Source organism: Salvelinus namaycush, unplaced genomic scaffold (genome assembly GCF_016432855.1).
Source record: "Salvelinus namaycush isolate Seneca unplaced genomic scaffold, SaNama_1.0 Scaffold156, whole genome shotgun sequence".
NCBI classification, from domain to species: domain Eukaryota; kingdom Metazoa; phylum Chordata; class Actinopteri; order Salmoniformes; family Salmonidae; genus Salvelinus; species Salvelinus namaycush.
Genome location: NW_024058297.1, coordinates 3,479 through 22,500, shown reverse-complemented (window position 1 = coordinate 22,500; position 19,022 = coordinate 3,479). Strand labels below are relative to the sequence as shown.

Genomic DNA, 19,022 nt, shown 5'->3' with positions numbered 1-19,022 from the left:
GTGTTTCTATGCTCCTAGAGCTGTGTAAAGTGTTTCCTCTGTGCTCCTAGAGCTGTGTAAAGTGTTTCCTCTGTGCTCCTAGAGCTGTGTAAAGTGTTTCCTCTGTGCTCCTAGAGCTGTGTAAAGTGTTTCCTCTGTGCTCCTAGAGCTGTGTAAAGTGTTTCCTCTGTGCAAACAAGCCTCTTCAATTGATTTTGAGCTTAAAATCCCTCCTCCACTCTCTCAGTAAACCTGCTTACCTGGGTCCTGTTCACTGGGAACCAAGCAGAAGCAAAAAGACAAATGGGGAGGGACTACCTGAACTTGTTCAATAAGAAACTCTTGTTTTTCGTTGGAAAATGTTTTCTGTTGCACAGCATTTTGTTTCATTTTGCTACAGTGTGCACTAATGGATACACCCTGGTGTGTTGACAGTGTTTCAGCATCTCACCCTCAACTAACAGCACTTTAGAAAATACATTGCAATTTAAATTCAGCATGTTCGCAGCAGGGGGCGATGTGTGACAGCTTGTCCGCAGCCTAAAGCACCTGTCTGGGATGCTGATAGAAGCGATTCCAGGGAAGTTTTGGTAATTGTCCTGAATATACAGCGACAGATGTACTGACTTGCTAAGAAACCTGTTATTCAATTTGACTGACTCCCCTGAGCTTCCTGCCAGAAGCAGACACACACACACACATTTTGTTTTATACATACTGTGTCTGTTTCATATTGATAATATGTACTGTCAAACACACACACACACACTCTCTCTCACTAATATAGATAATGGGCTGAGCATATGGCAGGATCTTCTGTTCAAGTGGGCTCTCTCTCTCTCTGCCCCCCCCCCCCCCCCCCCATCCCTCCTGCCTGGTTATATTTGACATTACCTATTTGACATTACACACATGCACTCATGAAGTCATGCTTATTCAGCTCACGGTCTCCAGGTGCCCCTCTCAGCCTGGGTGGGTGGGTCGTTGGTTGCGTGTGTTTGTACATGTGTGTATTGAGTCTGTTATCTGTCCCATTTTCTTTTTTGGGGGGGGGGTTGTTTTGCAGTGAGCACAGAGACAACCTGTCCGTTTGAAGCCGTTTCCTCTAGCCCTGACAACAATAAGGAGAATAATGTGTCTGGCCACCCCTCTCCCTCTTCCCCGTCTTAGAAATAGAACTGAGTGCTGGAGACCCCGGGTGCATCCCAAATGGCACTGGTCAGAAACAGTTCCCTAAATAAGGAATAGGGTGCCATTTGGACCACAGGCAGCCAGGAGGGAGATCAGATACATCTTAGTTAGCCCCGTCCCGGACATGAAGGATTATATCTTAGTTGAATGTTATTATTTTTGATCATGATGCATTGGTGGCAGGATGTGGTGAAATATGTATTGACAGGGTGATGAAAGTGTATCATTACCAAGTGGATGGCGCTTCTAGCATATCTACATCACCTGGTTTTTCATTTTACCATCCATCCGTTTTCCAGCCCAATGATGTCTAGAACCACCCAGACTCCTCAGTCACTGGACCAAGACATTGTAGGGTGCCGTTTGGGACACAGACGTTGAGTAATGCATTGATCCTTGGGTTGAAGACGAGTTAAGAGACTCCTACGTCACAACAGAAGGAGTTCGTGTTACTCTTGTTCCATCAATCATAACATGACGTATGGATTGACTCAGTCGCGACCAGTCCATTGTCTGCGTTGCATTGCGAGGGCTTTTTACTCTGAAACAGAAACAAAAAGGTACACGTTTACTCGTCACAGTATGATTTCTGCCACCACAATTTTAGCCGCATACGTACCCAATTCGGAACGTGTGTTTTATTGTCTGTTTGACACACACAGTCATGTTTACTATCAAACAGATGACTGTCTCCTCTATATGGTTTCAATTCAGTAGGAGAGAGAGAGGTTGCATCTCAAATGACACCCTAGTCCCTATATAGTGCACTACTTTCGACCAGAGCCCTACTGTAAGTGGTGCACGATAAAGGGAATAGGTTGTCATTTGGGACTTAATAGAGTCATTTCCCTAGATGCATTACCGCAGGGCCAAGATGTTAATTCTCTGGTTGTGTTGTTTTGACCCTTAGCCATTACTTCACATTGCCATCTAGTCCCTCAAGCTTCCTCAGTCTGCGTCTGTGACAGGTTTATGCTCTGTTGTTAAGTCTCTTTGTCCAGGGTTACGATGTCTAATTAAACTCCTATACTCCCCTTTAATTGCCAAGCTTTCCGGAGTGTCAGTTTTAAAGGGCCAGACATAAATGATGTGGATTGGATAGTGGGGTAGTTTAGATGATGGAATCCCCCTGGGGAAATGGGCTTAGCATCTTTCATGAAACAACACAGAGCAGTTCATGCTGTTCACCAGGTCTCTCTCTCTCTCTCTCTCTCTCTCTCTCTCTCTCTCTCTCTCTCTCTCTCTCTCTTTCTTTATTTCTCTCTCTCTCTGAAACCAGATGTATTTTTTCTGTATCACTCTAAAGAGGCCTGGAGGTTGTCCTGTGTGTTTGGGGCATGAATGAAGGTTTTGTGTGTTTTGCGGACCGCTAATCAAAACTGTATGAACTTCATAGAGATATATTGTAATGGTCATGTGATTAGATCATTTTCTTTGAGATGTGATGATGTTTTTCCAGGACAAAGGCAGATTTGTATAGATTTCACTTCCTCGTAACGGTCAACGAGTCCATCTGCAAAGTTGGACGTCAGCAACATATTTTCCAGGTCAATTATCTCACTGATAAAACATTCAAATCAAAGTAAAAGTTCCCAGAAAAGGACAGTCGATGATGACCATCAATTTATTTATGCCCAAGGCAGTTACCGAGCCAGATGCATTGAAGTGTCCAGCTTGACTCAAGGACTGTGGGTGCATTCCGTGCGTGTTACACTGAGCCTTTTAGCCATGCTGATTGGTTAATCTCAGTGTTTAACCAATCAGGAGGTTGTTTGGGTGCAGTACTGAGAAGACCTTGCCCTGTGTGTCAGTGTAGTGGACTGTGAGATCCGTTAGCATGCTTTAACGAGTCTCTAATGGAATAATGAGCCTATGGCCTCTCCCCTCTGAGACTTATGACTGCGCTCCAGCTGTGGCATCAGAAGTAAACATCCACATTAGACAATTTGTCCACAGATGCTGAAGTGTGTATTCTCTTGTGTGTGTCCCTGAGAATACATGTGGTTCTTTCAGCATAACACTAGCTGTGTGTGTGTGTGTGTGTGTGTGTGTGTGTGTGTGTGTGTGTGTGTGTGTGTGTGTGTGTGTGTGTGTGTGTGTGTGTGTGTGTGTGTGTGTGTGTGTGTGTGTGTGTGTGTGTGTGTGTGTGTGTGTGTGTGTGTGAGAGCTCGCTCTTACATCCGTGTATCCGTGTGTGGGCTCTTATGCATGTCCCAGAGAGAACATAATGGTCCTTTCAGCACAACACTAACTGTGTGTGTGTGTGTGTGTGTGTGTGTGTGTATGTGTGTGTGTGTGTCTGTGTCTGTGTCTGTGTCTGTGTGTGTGTGAGAGCTTATATCCATGTGTGGGCTCTTATGCATGTCCCAGAGAGAACATAATGGTCCTTTCAGCACAACACAAACACACTACCTAGCTAGACTTTTCTTTTTGTTGCTCTATGTGTGTTCACGCTTTCTCCTCACCCGCTGTGTTTCCTTCTGCAGGTTGCCAGGGCCGACCAGGGTGTCCGCTGCAGGCAGCGGGGCCCCCAAGGGCCAAGGATCCTCCAACCTCAACAGGAGGAGTCAGAGCTTTAACAGCATCGATAAGAGCAAGCCTCTCCAGTATGCTAGTGGCAATGACAGAGGTAGGTGAACCTAGAATCATGTAGAAGCAGGCCTGAGCCGTATGAGCCGAGCCGAACCAAACTGTTCTAATCTAGCCTGGTTACACGGTTGCTGGAACCTTGATGAAAAAGACACAATGTAAAACCAGCGCAGTTTGATTAGGATCGGCCCAATAGTGTGAAAATGGTGATGGTGAAAATGGCCGTGTCTAAATTCACCTTTCATAAGGTTTAAACAGGATCAGGAAAACCTCTACTGTCTTAGAATTCATTCTCTTACCCCTACGTTTCTACAGCTGTTTTCCTCAGGGTCAGTCAGTACCATTCAGCATTTATATTTTTGAGCGCATGGTCCACAACATGCACTAGGTGGCGCCACTGATAAACACAATGGGCTGGACAGAGCAGTGCACGCCAGCACACTCCACGTTAACCAGTCTGCTGAATCATATCAGCAGTGTAGTTGACTAGAGTTGTAGGGTATTCCTTTAGGGAGAAGGCAAGACAGTGCATTTCACAGCATGGTGAGTGGTAGTGGTTAGACTGCAGAGCTGTGGGGCTGAATCACACCATGCTCCACCAAGCATAATAACCTGCCATTATGACAGATTTTGTCACACACTTGCTTTCCTTATGTTATTATTGTCATATTACTTTTATCCGAAAGTAAGTGGATTAAATGATTTGTCTGTGTCCCGAATGGTAGCCTGTTCCCTATATAGTGCACTACTTTTGACCAGGGCCCTATGTGCTTGGGGAAAAAGAGGGTTCAACAAGGCTCTTTTCTAAACGACCCCCTACCTGGTGGTTCTTTGAGCTTATATTATGTTCGTAGATATTGAATATTTGTCTCTCAGTATTTTACAATGATCGTACAGTGGTGGTACCATTCCCTTACCAATTCACGTCTCCCTTCATCCCTCTGTCACTATCACAGAGTAATGGTCGTCAATGGAGTAATGGTCGTCAGTAGAGTTATGGTCGTCAGTAGAGTTACGGTCGTCAGTAGAGTTATAGTCGTCAATAGAGTAATGGTCGTCAGTAGAGTTATAGTCGTCAGTAGAGTTATGGTCGTCAGTAGAGTTATGGTCGTCAGTAGAGTTATGGTCGTCAATGGAGTAATGGTCGTCAGTAGAGTTATGGTCGTCAGTAGAGTTATAGTCGTCAGTAGAGTTATGGTCATCAGTAGAGTTATGGTCGTCAGTAGAGTTATGGTCGTCAGTAGAGTTACGGTCGTCAGTAGAGTTACGGTCGTCAGTAGAGTTATAGTCGTCAGTAGAGTTACGGTCGTCAGTAGAGTTACGGTCGTCAGTAGAGTTACGGTCGTCAGTAGAGTTATGGCCGTCAGTAGAGTTATGGTCGTCGGTAGAGTTATGGTCGTCGGTAGAGTTATGGTCGTCGGTAGAGTTATGGTCGTCGGTAGAGTTATGGTCGTCAGTAGAGTTATGGTCGTCGGTAGAGTAACGGTCGTCGGTAGAGTAACGGTCGTCGGTAGAGTTATGGTCGTCAGTAGAGTTACGGTCGTCAGTAGAGTTATAGTCGTCAATAGAGTAATGGTCGTCAGTAGAGTTATAGTCGTCAGTAGAGTTATGGTCGTCAGTAGAGTTATGGTCGTCAATGGAGTTATGGTCGTCAATGGAGTTATGGTCGTCAGTAGAGTTATGGTCGTCAATGGAGTTATGGTCATCAATGGAGTTATGGTCGTCAGTAAGAGTTATGGTCGTCAGTAGAGTTATGGTCGTCAGTAGAGTTATGGTCGTCAGTAGAGTTATGGTCGTCAATGGAGTTATGGTCATCAATGGAGTTATGGTCATCAATGGAGTTATGGTCATCAATGGAGTTATGGTCGTCAGTAAGAGTTATGGTCGTCAGTAGAGTTATGGTCGTCAGTAGAGTTATGGTCGTCAGTAGAGTTATGGTCGTCAATGGAGTTATGGTCGTCAATGGAGTTATGGTCGTCAGTAGAGTTATGGTCGTCAATGGAGTTATGGTCATCAATGGAGTTATGGTCGTCAGTAAGAGTTATGGTCGTCAGTAGAGTTATGGTCGTCAGTAGAGTTATGGTCGTCAGTAGAGTTATGGTCGTCAGTAGAGTTATGGTCATCAATGGAGTTATGGTCATCAATGGAGTTATGGTCGTCAGTAAGAGTTATGGTCGTCAGTAGAGTTATGGTCATCAATGGAGTTATGGTCATCAATGGAGTTATGGTCGTCAGTAAGAGTTATGGTCGTCAGTAGAGTTATGGTCGTCAGTAGAGTTATGGTCGTCAGTAGAGTTATGGTCGTCAGTAGAGTTATGGTCATCAATGGAGTTATGGTCATCAATGGAGTTATGGTCGTCAGTAAGAGTTATGGTCGTCAGTAGAGTTATGGTCGTCAGTAGAGTTATGGTCGTCAGTAGAGTTATGGTCGTCAGTAGAGTTATGGTCGTCAATGGAGTTATGGTCATCAATGGAGTTATGGTCGTCAGTAGAGTTATGGTCGTCAATGGAGTTATGGTCATCAATGGAGTTATGGTCGTCAGTAAGAGTTATGGTCGTCAGTAGAGTTATGGTCATCAGTAGAGTTATGGTCGTCAGTAGAGTTATAGTCGTCAATAGAGTAATGGTCGTCAGTAGAGTTATAGTCGTCAGTAGAGTTATGGTCGTCAGTAGAGTTATGGTCGTCAATGGAGTTATGGTCGTCAATGGAGTTATGGTCGTCAGTAGAGTTATGGTCGTCAATGGAGTTATGGTCATCAATGGAGTTATGGTCGTCAGTAAGAGTTATGGTCGTCAGTAGAGTTATGGTCGTCAGTAGAGTTATGGTCGTCAATGGAGTTATGGTCATCAATGGAGTTATGGTCATCAATGGAGTTATGGTCGTCAGTAAGAGTTATGGTCGTCAGTAGAGTTATGGTCGTCAGTAGAGTTATGGTCGTCAGTAGAGTTATGGTCGTCAATGGAGTTATGGTCGTCAATGGAGTTATGGTCGTCAGTAGAGTTATGGTCGTCAATGGAGTTATGGTCATCAATGGAGTTATGGTCGTCAGTAAGAGTTATGGTCGTCAGTAGAGTTATGGTCGTCAGTAGAGTTATGGTCGTCAGTAGAGTTATGGTCGTCAGTAGAGTTATGGTCATCAATGGAGTTATGGTCATCAATGGAGTTATGGTCGTCAGTAAGAGTTATGGTCGTCAGTAGAGTTATGGTCGTCAGTAGAGTTATGGTCGTCAGTAGAGTTATGGTCGTCAATGGAGTTATGGTCATCAATGGAGTTATGGTCGTCAGTAGAGTTATGGTCGTCAATGGAGTTATGGTCATCAATGGAGTTATGGTCGTCAGTAAGAGTTATGGTCGTCAGTAGAGTTATGGTCATCAGTAGAGTTATGGTCGTCAGTAGAGTTATGGTCGTCAATGGAGTTATGGTCGTCAATGGAGTTATGGTCGTCAGTAGAGTTATGGTCGTCAATGGAGTTATGGTCGTCAGTAGAGTTATGGTCGTCAATAGAGTAATGGTCGTCAGTAGAGTTATAGTCGTCAATGGAGTTATGGTCGTCAGTAGAGTTATGGTCGTCAATGGAGTTATGGTCGTCAATGGAGTTATGGTCGTCAGTAGAGTTATGGTCGTCAATGGAGTTATGGTCGTCAGTAGAGTAATGGTCGTCAATGGAGTTATGGTCGTCAATGGAGTTATGGTCGTCAGTAGAGTTATAGTCGTCAGTAGAGTAATGGTCGTCAGTAGAGTAATGGTCGTCAATGGAGTTATGGTCGTCAGTCGTCAGTTCAGGGCCAGTCAACGGGAGACTCTTTTTCCTCATGCTTCTCCATCCCTACATTCTCTCTCTCTCTCTCTCTCTCTCTCTTTCTCTTTCACCCCCTCTCCCCTTTCTCTTTCTCTCGCTCTCTGTCCCACTCTCTCCCTCTCTCTTTCAACGCCTCTCCCCTCTCTCTCTCTCTTTATCCGTCTCTCCCTCTTCCCATACACGTTAACAGAGAACAACAGTCTACCAACCATGAACAGACCCCGGTCACCGACCCTGTTTATTTTGGCCAGAGCCAGCCCACTAGATTTACACCAGTACCTTCACTGTCCCCTGTGTCCCATTTGCCAGACCTGTTGACACAGTGGTTGTCTCCCAAATGGCACCCTATTCCTTTTATAGTTAACTACTTTTTAGCTCGGCCCATAGGACTCTAGTCAAAAGTAGTGCACTATATATAGAATAGGATGCCATTTGGGACACATGAATCCCCCATCCAGAAAGGGAGTGAAGGTTTTTCTGTTTCCTCAGTACCCCCCTTCCACCGTTTAAACCATTACTCACACCCTACTTTACCACCTAAAACAGAGCTAATGTCTCCCCTGGTGGGAACAGCCAACTCCATGGTCCTTCTTTCTTGGGGTTTGTGTCGTTTGTCTGTCTCTCCTCTCTCTCATTACCCACTGGCAGTATGTTGTCTGTCTCCCCTCTCTCTCACTACCCACTGGCAGTATGTTGTCTGTCTCCCCTCTCTCTCACTGGTAGTATGTGGTCTGTTTCCCCTCTCTCTCACTACCCACTGGCAGTATGTTGTCTGTCTCCCCTCCCTCTCACTGGCAGTATGTTGTCTGTCTCCCCTCCCTCTCACTGACAGTATGTTGTCTGTCTCCACCCTCTCTCACTACCCACTGGCAGTATGTTGTCTGTCTCCCCTCTCTCTCACTACCCACTGGCAGTATGTTGTCTGTCTCCCCTCTCTCTCACTGGTAGTATGTGGTCTGTTTCCCCTCTCTCTCACTACCCACTGGCAGTATGTTGTCTGTCTCCCCTCCCTCTCGCTGGCAGTATGTTGTCTGTCTCCCCTCCCTCTCACTGACAGTATGTTGTCTGTCTCCACTCTCTCTCACTACCCACTGGCAGTATGTTGTCTGTCTCCCCTACCTCTCACTGGCAGTATGTTGTCTGTCTCCTCTCCCTCTCACTGGCAGTATGTTGTCTGTCTCCCCTCTCTCTCACTGGCAGTATGTTGTCTGTCTCCCCTCTCTCTCACTACCCACTGGCAGTATGTTGTCTGTCTCCCCTCCCTCTCACTGGCAGTATGTTGTCTGTCTCCCCTCTCTCTCACTGGCAGTATGTTGTCTGTCTCCCCTCTCTCTCACTACCCACTGGCAGTATGTTGTCTGTCTCCCCTCCCTCTCACTGGCAGTATGTTGTCTGTCTCCCCTCTCTCTCACTGGCAGTATGTTGTCTGTCTCCCCTCTCTCTCTCACTACTCACTGGCAGTATGTTGTCTGTCTCCCCTCTCTCTCACTACCCACTGGCAGTATGTTGTCTGTCTCCCCTCTCTCTCACTGGCAGTATGTTGTCTGTCTCCCCTCTCTCTCACTGGCAGTATGTTGTCTGTCTCCCCTCTCTCTCACTACCCACTGGCAGTATGTTGTCTGTCTCCCCTCCCTCTCACTGGCAGTATGTTGTCTGTCTCCCCTCTCTCTCACTGGCAGTATGTTGTCTGTCTCCCCTCCCTCTCACTACCCACTGGCAGTATGTTGTCTGTCTCCCCTCCCTCTCACTGGCAGTATGTTGTCTGTCTCCCCTCCCTCTCACTGGCAGTATGTTGTCTGTCTCCCCTCCCTCTCACTGGCAGTATGTTGTCTGTCTCCCCTCCCTCTCACTGGCAGTATGTTGTCTGTCTCCCCTCCCTCTCACTGGCAGTATGTTGTCTGTCTCCCCTCCCTCTCACTGGCAGTATGTTATCTGTCTCCCCTCTCTCTCACTACTCACTGGCAGTATGACCCGGGGGAGCTAATTGCATGGTGTACAGGTGGATGAAGAGGCAGTCTGCTGCTTGTCTATCAGTCACTAGTCCAGTGTTAAACTCAGGAGTCATGTCCATGCTTTTGAATCAGCCTGGTACTTAAGCATTTAATATTGTACTTAATATTGCAATTCCAATCTTTAATCTTGATACAGGTCTGTTTTAATGTGTGTGATTCAGAATGTTTTTGTGTATGTCGATTGTTTTCTCTATATGCAGCTCAACACATTTCCAATCTATTTTAATCAGCCTTGCGTAACATGGCCAGTCGCCAGTCGCTCTCCTCAACAGTTTGCCAATGGGGGAGTTATGTCATTGGGAGTGAGAGTTTGACCCCAGCCTAAGGACTCAACTTTAGGCCCACTGTAGATAAGATTAACTCATCCCTGCGAGGGTGGAGGCTTAAATTTGGGAGTCAAATCAAACGATTCCAAGGAAATGTCAGAGAAATTTCAATGATGCAGCTAAACCTTTAGCAAAAGACAGGGAATTGAGAGTCTAGTCATGGCAGAAGAGCCTGTCTGAAGAGATCATGTAAAAAGCAAGAGCTGCAGGCTAGTGCAGGCCAGCTCAGGGTGACAGGGACTGCGTCCCAAATGGCAACCTATTCCCTATTTAAGTGCACTATATAGGGAGTAGGGTGCCATTGGGGACACTTCCAGCTGTCCAAAGGGAGAGAAAATGAGGGCAGGCTCACAGATATTGGGACTTGGTGTTTATTACAAGAGGATTTACTCAGCTCAGTGTGTGTGTGTGTGTGTGTGTGTGTGTGTGTGTGTGTGTGTGTGTGTGTGTGTGTGTGTGTGTGTGTGTGTGTGTGTGTGTGTGTGTGTGTGTGTTTGTAGGGGCGGAGCGGCGTGTGTGTGTGTGTGTGTGTGTGTGTGTGTGTGTGTGTGTGTGTGTGTGTGTGTGTGTGTGTGTGTGTGTGTGTGTGTGTGTGTGTGTGTGTGTGTGTGTGTGTGTGTTTGCGTGCCACACGATGGTGTGTGAGCACTGAGCAGCAGACGTGTGAGGGTCCAGCGCCCAGCCAGCAGAAGTGACATTTCACTCTCAGCCGATGAAGTAAGCGGTTGTGAAAGAGTGTGTTGCTATGGTAACGCCAAGTCTCTACTTCTTCTCTGGGGCGTTGGTGGCGGTGGCGTCAGCCGATTGGTATATAATGGCATCCTTCGGTCCCCTGTTATCTTTAAAGACGTGGTTCATTCGCTGGCCGCGCATACTGAATCCCAAACACTTCGGCCCTCATTCACAATCTTATCACAGTGTTGCCCGCCACTCCGACAAAGAAATCAAATCAAGCGTGGCATTTCTGTTGCCCAACTTTCACGGCTGTTTCCATGGTGTGAGGGCAAGCTCTGTCAGCCTATCACAAGAATGACTGGGCTTCTTAGATGTAAGGGTTAAGTGAGATTCTGGGCAGGAAGAGCAGTCGGGCTAGTCATGAGACACACACACACACACTATTTCTATCTTTCTCTCTCTCTATCTTTCTCTCTTTTTCTATCTGTGTCTTAAACACTCTCTCTCTCTCTCTCTCTCTCACACACACACACACAAGCTGGTCTTTAAAGAGATGACTTGGCGTTTGCCAGCTTACATGTTCCTGCCACGGACTGACACGTTTACAGGCGTCGTAAGGTTTTAAAGGCTGTGGCCCAGATCATAAGCTGATTAGTGTTTCGGCGCCTCGCGTGGCGGCAGCTAAAGCCCTCCTCCTTCCCTTGCCTCTGGGGAAAATACTGCACGGTTAGGGAGAATCACAGTGCCTCAGGCCGAGGCTGCGTCCCTGGAAAGGCCACCAGTTCAGCTATATTGTTGTGTTTATGACTCAGCATAGATAGAATTCCATCATGCAGGTTTGAAAATAATGTGGTTCCATAAACCATCGAGCATCCTTTGAGAAGTACTGTGGTTTATGGAGAGTAGAGCTGAATGAGGAGATGGAGAGGACAGGCAGTTCTATATAGTGAATGTGAATCCCAGCATGTCCCTGCTCTTTGACACTACATCAATCAACAATAGAAGGCAAACATACACTACATGACCAAAATGTATGTGGACACCTGCTCGTCAAACATCTCATTCCAAAATCATGGGCATTAATAGGGCGTTGGTCCCCCCTTTGCTGTTATAACAGCCTCCACTCATCTGGACAGGCTTTCCACTAGATGTTGGAACATTGCTGTGGGGACTTGCTTCCATCGTCTAGAATGTCAGATTTCCCTTCACTGGAACTAAGGAGCCCGAACCATGAAAAACAGCCCCAGACTATTATTCGTCCTCCACCAAACTTTACAGTTGGAACTATGTTTTCGGGCAGGTAGAGTTCTCCTGTCATCCGCAAAAAAACCACGTTAGTCCGTCGGACTGCCAGATGGTGAAGCGTGATTCATCACTCCAGAGAGCGCGATTTCACTGATCCAGAGTCCAATTGTGGCGAGCTTTACACCACTCCAGCCGACGCTTGGCATTGCGCATGGTGATCTTAGGCTTGTGTGCGGGTGCTCGGCCATGGAGACCCATTTCATGATGCTCCCGACTGCTGACGTTGCTTCCAGAGGCAGTTTGGAACTCGGTAGTTAGTGTTGCAACCGAGGACAGACGATATTTACACGCTATGCACTCCAACACTCTGTGGTTCTGTTCTGTGAGCTTGGGTGTCCTACCACTTCGTGGCTGAGCTGTTGTTGCTTGTAAACGTTACCACTTCACAATAACAGAACTTACAGTTGACCGGGGGAGCTCTAGCAGGGCAGAAATTTGACGAACTGACTTGACGGTGCCACGTTGAAAGTCACTAAGCTCTTCAGTAAGGCCATTCTACTGCCAATGTGTGTCTATGGAGATTGCATGGCTGTGTGCTCAATTGTATACACCTGTCAGCAACGGGTGTGGCTGAAATAGCCGAATCCACTAATTTGAAGGGGTGTCCACATACTTTTGTATATACAGTATATTGTATAATCCTTAAGGTTGCAATGCATTTCCTATCATTATCTTCTCCCCTTGGTAGAAAGTAGCAGCATAGTATCAATGTATCTCCATGGAAAGCACAGCGTAGGGGCCGGGAGGCGTCTGCTAGGGGATTGATGATGATCTGAACACCCACTAGAGAGGAGAAATGGGGGTCCTTCAGAAGGTCAGAGCCACTGCTGAGCGGCTAACGGGACCATCGGTTATCTCACGCTCCTGACGGATGGGTGTACGTGGGGCGTGGTTGTGTCCATCTAGTGTAGCGCCGATAGAGTGTGTGTGTCTGTGTCTCTGCGCGCGCGCGTGTGTGTGTGTGTGTGTGTGTGTGTGTGTGTGTGTGTGTGTGTGTGTGTGTGTGTGTGTGTGTGTGTGTGTGTGTGTGTGTGTGTGTGTGTGTGTGTGTGTGTGTGTGTGTGTGTGTGTGTGTGTGTGTGTGCGTGCGTTCTGAAACACCCCGGTTCTTTTGAAAGCGAGTATACAGTTGTTTTATTCATGTATCAACCCATTCTTGCTTTCCAACGCCACACTAGTAAATGTTTTTATTTTCTTTTGGCATTAGACACCTGCCAAGTTCCCAGGCAGCTTTGGCCCAGGGGGTGAATTGCTGGCATCCCACTGTCACAAGGGGAAACGGCAACAGTTTTAGGTTTCGCAGAATCAATTGCTGAGTACATTTTTTGCTTGAGCGCGCAGCAGGCTGCACTGCTGCACTGCTGCACTAGGATCTGTTTGCAGTGGGAAAGATTTGGATAGCGCATTGCCGATCTGCTCCGTTTCTTTTTTGTTCCTACCCCCCGACTATGCCCCCCATCCTTACCAACCAATCCCCCCTGCAGCCTAGCAGAGAGAGCAAGACAAGCCTTTCTATGTCTGTCTCCCGTGGTGCAGAAAATGCCTGCTGACCCATCCAAACAGCATCGCTCTCGTTTTTATCTCTCTCTCTTTATCTCTCCCCCTCTCTCTCTCTCTCTCTCTGTCTCTGTTTCTGTCTCTGTCTCTGTCTCTCTGTCTCTCCCCCCCCCCCTCTCTCCCCTCTTTCTCTCCCTCTCTCTCCTTCTCTCCCTCTCTTTCTCTCTGCTTGTGATCATGTAATAGAAGTGTAAATGTGACAGTGTAGTGGATCCTGGGCTGGGTTCAACAACATCTTTGAGACACCAGCGTGAAGCCAATGGAAGGCTCCCATGTGATGGACTACTCTAGTCATACCTGTTGTTGGGGAAGACCCTGTGTGTTTTTATATCATAGCGTGCTACTTTTGAGAGCATTTTTACTGCAATGATGGTTCTTCTGTCAAAGTGCCAGAGGCTGTAGATCACAGGTGTCAGACTCATTTCACGGAGGGCCGAGTGTCCCTCCTCCTTTGTATTTGATTGATGAATTAAGGTCACTAATTAGTAAGGAACTCCCCACACCTGGTGGTCTAGGGATTCAATGAAAGGACAAAACGTAAAACTGCAGGCACTAGGCCCTCCATGAAATGAGTTTGACACCCCTGCTGTAGATGACTCAATGATGGGGAATATTTGGCTCTATATAGAAAGTACCTGCCATATCATTTTCAATCCAAATTGTTCTCTCAGTATATGAGACCACATGTGCTTGTATTGATCCAGTTGTGTTCCTGAGACGGTTGATGTAACTGTGGTGTGTCTGTTTGTCTGTCTCCCTTGCAGAATCGGCGAAGAGCATCCCTCTGCCTGGCAGCATGAACGGAGGTGCCCCCGTGCCCACCAGCCTCAGCGGGCAGCAGCTGGCCTCTGCCATCCCCTCCCCCACCGCTGGCAAGTCCTGGCGCAGCAAGTCCATGAACATGAAGCACAGTGCCACCTCCTCCATGCTCTCGGTCTCCACCTCGCCCTCTCACTCGCCCACCCCACCCCCTGCCTCCGACCGCCTACGGCCCCCCATGACCGAGGCGCCCAAGTCGGGCTCTGTCGCTGGCGGTGGCGCCTCCCAGAGATCTATGCTGGACAAGTTCCGGATGATCAACCCTCGCTCGGCCTCGCGGACATCGCCGTCGGTGGCCGAGATGGCCTTGCAGGAGGAGGATGACATGTCGGAGTACGGCGAGGAAGGGCTAAGCATAACGGAGCCAACGTCGTCAATGTGTACTAGCAGCAGCAACAGCACCAAGCCGCTGGCCAAGACTGCCTCGCCCCCCTCCCTGGCAGCAGCCAACAAGGGCTGTGTGAAGGACTCGTCGCCCTCCACCGGCGGCAGCAATAAGTCCCTGCCCCAGCCCAAAGACAAGGAGGATAAGAGCAGGAGCAAAGGAGGTAAGGCCAGCACCCCTCCCAAAGAGGAACAACGGGAACCCATGGTGGATCCATCCAAGAAGACCTCTAAGATCGCCAGCCTCATCCCCAAGGGAGGCAAGCCTGCAGCGGGAAAGAAGGACAGCGCCATCCCCCCTGCCTCCAGTGGAATCCCCAAGCCTGGGCTCAAGGCCCCCTCGGCTACGGGGAAGCCGGCCGGCGGTCAAGCCCAGACCCAGGCCACCCAGGGTGGTAGTGGAGGGGGCAGGGAAGGGGACAAGGCCAAGGTGGTTAAAGGGGGCCAGGGGGGCTACTACATGCAGCAGCGCTCCCTGGGGGGCCTGGAGGGCCGGCGAAGCAACATGGTGTCTTCCACCAGCACCTCTGCCCTGTCCCAGCCCCCAGGGGCCATGGGGGGGAACGGAGCGGTGCAGCTCCCCCAGCAGCAGCAGCACAACCACCCCAACACAGCCACCGTCGCCCCCTTCATGTATAGGTGAGACTGTCTGTGTATGTGCAGGTGTGCGTGTGTGTGTGTGTGTCTATGTCTGTGTGTGTACGTGCGTGCATACCACTAGTAACCTGGGGGAGTAATCCCATCAAGCTAAGAATCCTCATCTGACAGCCTTTGTCTTCAAGGCTGTTAACAGACTTGGACTTTTCTATAGAGGGCTTTGTAGGATGTTCACTTAAAATACAAAGAAAACTGCACAATCAAATCACAATTACCCAAATGAGCTCTGGTGCACTGCCTTCTCCTCAGCCTTCCCCTCAGGTCTGGTGCACAGCCATCCCCTCAGCTCTGGTACACTGCCTTCCCCTCAGCTCTGGTACACTGCCTTCCCCTCAGCTCTGGTGCAATCCCTTCACCTCAGCAGGTTGTTAAAATGACAGTCCAAACTAACCTCAGCAGGTTGTTAGAATGACAGTCCAAACTAACCTCAGCAGGTTGTTAAAATGACAGTCCAAACTAACCTCAGCAGGTTGTTAGAATGACAGTCCAAACTAACCTCAGCAGGTTGTTAGAATGACAGTCCAAACTAACCTCAGCAGGTTGTTAGAATGACAGCCCAAACTCACCTCAGCAGGTTGTTAGAATGACAGCCCAAACTCACCTCAGCAGGTTGTTAGAATGACAGTCCAAACTAACCTCAGCAGGTTGTTAGAATGACAGTCCAAACTAACCTCAGCAGGTTGTTAGAATGACACTCCAAACTAACCTCAGCAGGTTGTTAGAATGACAGCCCAAACTAACCTCAGCAGGTTGTTAGAATGACAGCCCAAACTCACCTCAGCAGGTTGTTAGAATGACAGTCCAAACTAACCTCAGCAGGTTGTTAGAATGACAGTCCAAACTAACCCCAGCAGATTGTTAGAATGACAGTCCAAACTAACCTCAGCAGGTTGTTAGAATGACAGTCCAAACTAACCTCAGCAGGTTGTTAGAATAACAGTCCAAACTAACCTCAGCAGGTTGTTAGAATGACAGCCCAAACTCACCTCAGCAGGTTGTTAGAATGACAGTCCAAACTAACCTCAGCAGGTTGTTAGAATGACAGTCCAAACTAACCTCAGCAGGTTGTTAGAATGACACTCCAAACTAACCTCAGCAGGTTGTTAGAATGACAGCCCAAACTAACCTCAGCAGGTTGTTAGAATGACAGCCCAAACTCACCTCAGCAGGTTGTTAGAATGACAGTCCAAACTAACCTCAGCAGGTTGTTAGAATGACAGTCCAAACTAACCCCAGCAGGTTGTTAGAATGACAGTCCAAACTAAACTCAGCAGGTTGTTAGAATGACAGTCCAAACTAACCTCAGCAGGTTGTTAGAATAACAGTCCAAACTAACCTCAGCAGGTTGTTAGAATGACAACCCAAACTCACCTCAGCAGGTTGTTAGAATGACAGCCCAAACTAACCTCAGCAGGTTGTTAGTGACAGTCCAAACTAACCTCAGCAGGTTGTTAGAATGACAGTCCAAACTAACCTCAGCAGGTTGTTAGAATGACAGTCCAAACTAACCTCAGCAGGTTGTTAAAATGACAGTCCAAACTAACCTCAGCAGGTTGTTAGAATGACAGTCCAAACTCACCTCAGCAGGTTGTTAGAATGACAGTCCAAACTAACCTCAGCAGGTTGTTAAAATGACAGTCCAAACTAACCTCAGCAGGTTGTTAGAATGACAGTCCAAACTAACCTCAGCAGGTTGTTAGAATGACAGTCCAAACTAACCTCAGCAGGTTGTTAGAATGACAGCCCAAACTCACCTCAGCAGGTTGTTAGAATGACAGCCCAAACTCACCTCAGCAGGTTGTTAGAATGACAGCCCAAACTCACCTCAGCAGGTTGTTAGAATGACAGTCCAAACTAACCTCAGCAGGTTGTTAGAATGACAGTCCAAACTAACCTCAGCAGGTTGTTAGAATGACAGCCCAAACTAACCTCAGCAGGTTGTTAGAATGACAGCCCAAACTCAACTCAGCAGGTTGTTAGAATGACAGTCCAAACTAACCTCAGCAGGTTGTTAGAATGACAGTCCAAACTAACCCCAGCAGGTTGTTAGAATGACAGTCCAAACTAACCTCAGCAGGTTGTTAGAATGACAGTCCAAACTAACCTCAGCAGGTTGTTAGAATGACAGTCCAAACTAACCTCAGCAGGTTGTTAGAATGACAGTCCAAACTAACCTCAGCAGGTTGTTAAAATGACAGTCCAAACTAACCTCAGCAGGTTGTTAGAATGACAGTCCAAACTAACCTCAGCAGGTTGTTAGAATGACAGTCCAAACTAACCTCAGCAGGTTGTTAGAATGACAGCCCAAACTCACCTCAGCAGGTTGTTAGAATGACAGTCCAAACTAACCTCAGCAGGTTGTTAGAATGACAGTCCAAACTAACCTCAGCAGGTTGTTAGAATGACAGTCCAAACTAACCTCAGCAGGTTGTTAGAATGACAGCCCAAACTCAACTCAGCAGGTTGTTAGAATGACAGTCCAAACTAACCTCAGCAGGTTGTTAGAATGACAGTCCAAACTAACCCCAGCAGGTTGTTAGAATGACAGTCCAAACTAACCTCAGCAGGTTGTTAGAATGACAGTCCAAACTAACCTCAGCAGGTTGTTAGAATGACAGTCCAAACTAACCTCAGCAGGTTGTTAAAATGACAGCCCAAACTAACCTCAGCAGGTTGTTAGAATGACAGTCCAAACTAACCTCAGCAGGTTGTTAGAATGACAGCCCAAACTAACCTTAGCAGGTTGTTAGAATGACAGCCCAAACTAACCTCAGCAGGTTGTTAGAATGACAGCCCAAAATAACCTCAGCAGGTTGTTAGAATGACAGCCCAAACTCACCTCAGCAGGTTGTTAGAATGACAGTCCAAACTAACCTCAGCAGGTTGTTAGAATGACAGTCCAAACTAACCTCAGCAGGTTGTTAGAATGACAGCCCAAACTAACCTCAGCAGGTTGTTAGAATGACAGCCCAAACTCAACTCAGCAGGTTGTTAGAATGACAGTCCAAACTAACCTCAGCAGGTTGTTAGAATGACAGTCCAAACTAACCCCAGCAGGTTGTTAGAATGACAGTCCAAACTAACCTCAGCAGGTTGTTAGAATGACAGTCCAAACTAACCTCAGCAGGTTGTTAGAATGACAGTCCAAACTAACCTCAGCAGGTTGTTAAAATGACAGTCCAAACTAACCTCAGCAGGTTGTTAGAATGACAGTCCAAACTAACCTCAGCAGGTTGTTAGAATGACAGTCCAAACTAACCTCAGCAGGTTGTTAGAATGACAGCCCAAACTCACCTCAGCAGGTTGTTAGAATGACAGTCCAAACTAACCTCAGCAGGTTGTTAGAATGACAGTCCAAACTAACCTCAGCAGGTTGTTAGAATGACAGTCCAAACTAACCTCAGCAGGTTGTTAGAATGACAGCCCAAACTCAACTCAGCAGGTTGTTAGAATGACAGTCCAAACTAACCTCAGCAGGTTGTTAGAATGACAGTCCAAACTAACCCCAGCAGGTTGTTAGAATGACAGTCCAAACTAACCTCAGCAGGTTGTTAGAATGACAGTCCAAACTAACCTCAGCAGGTTGTTAGAATGACAGTCCAAACTAACCTCAGCAGGTTGTTAAAATGACAGCCCAAACTAACCTCAGCAGGTTGTTAGAATGACAGTCCAAACTAACCTCAGCAGGTTGTTAGAATGACAGCCCAAACTAACCTTAGCAGGTTGT

At 47.3% G+C, this 19,022-nt stretch overlaps 1 protein-coding gene across 1 annotated transcript in view; it reads left to right on the top strand.

The window, feature by feature from the left end:
- LOC120037097 (neuron navigator 3-like) overlaps window positions 1-15,277 on the top strand; it is a gene marked incomplete at its 3' end in the record, with an annotated part of 135,074 nt that extends 119,797 nt beyond the window's left edge. The window contains exons 7-8 of the mRNA XM_038983274.1: window positions 3,657-3,799; window positions 14,200-15,277. Of these exons, the coding sequence (XP_038839202.1) occupies window positions 3,657-3,799; window positions 14,200-15,277 (1,221 nt within the window). The remainder of the gene's footprint in view (window positions 1-3,656; window positions 3,800-14,199) is intronic.
- Between the last annotated feature and the right edge of the window lie 3,745 nt (window positions 15,278-19,022).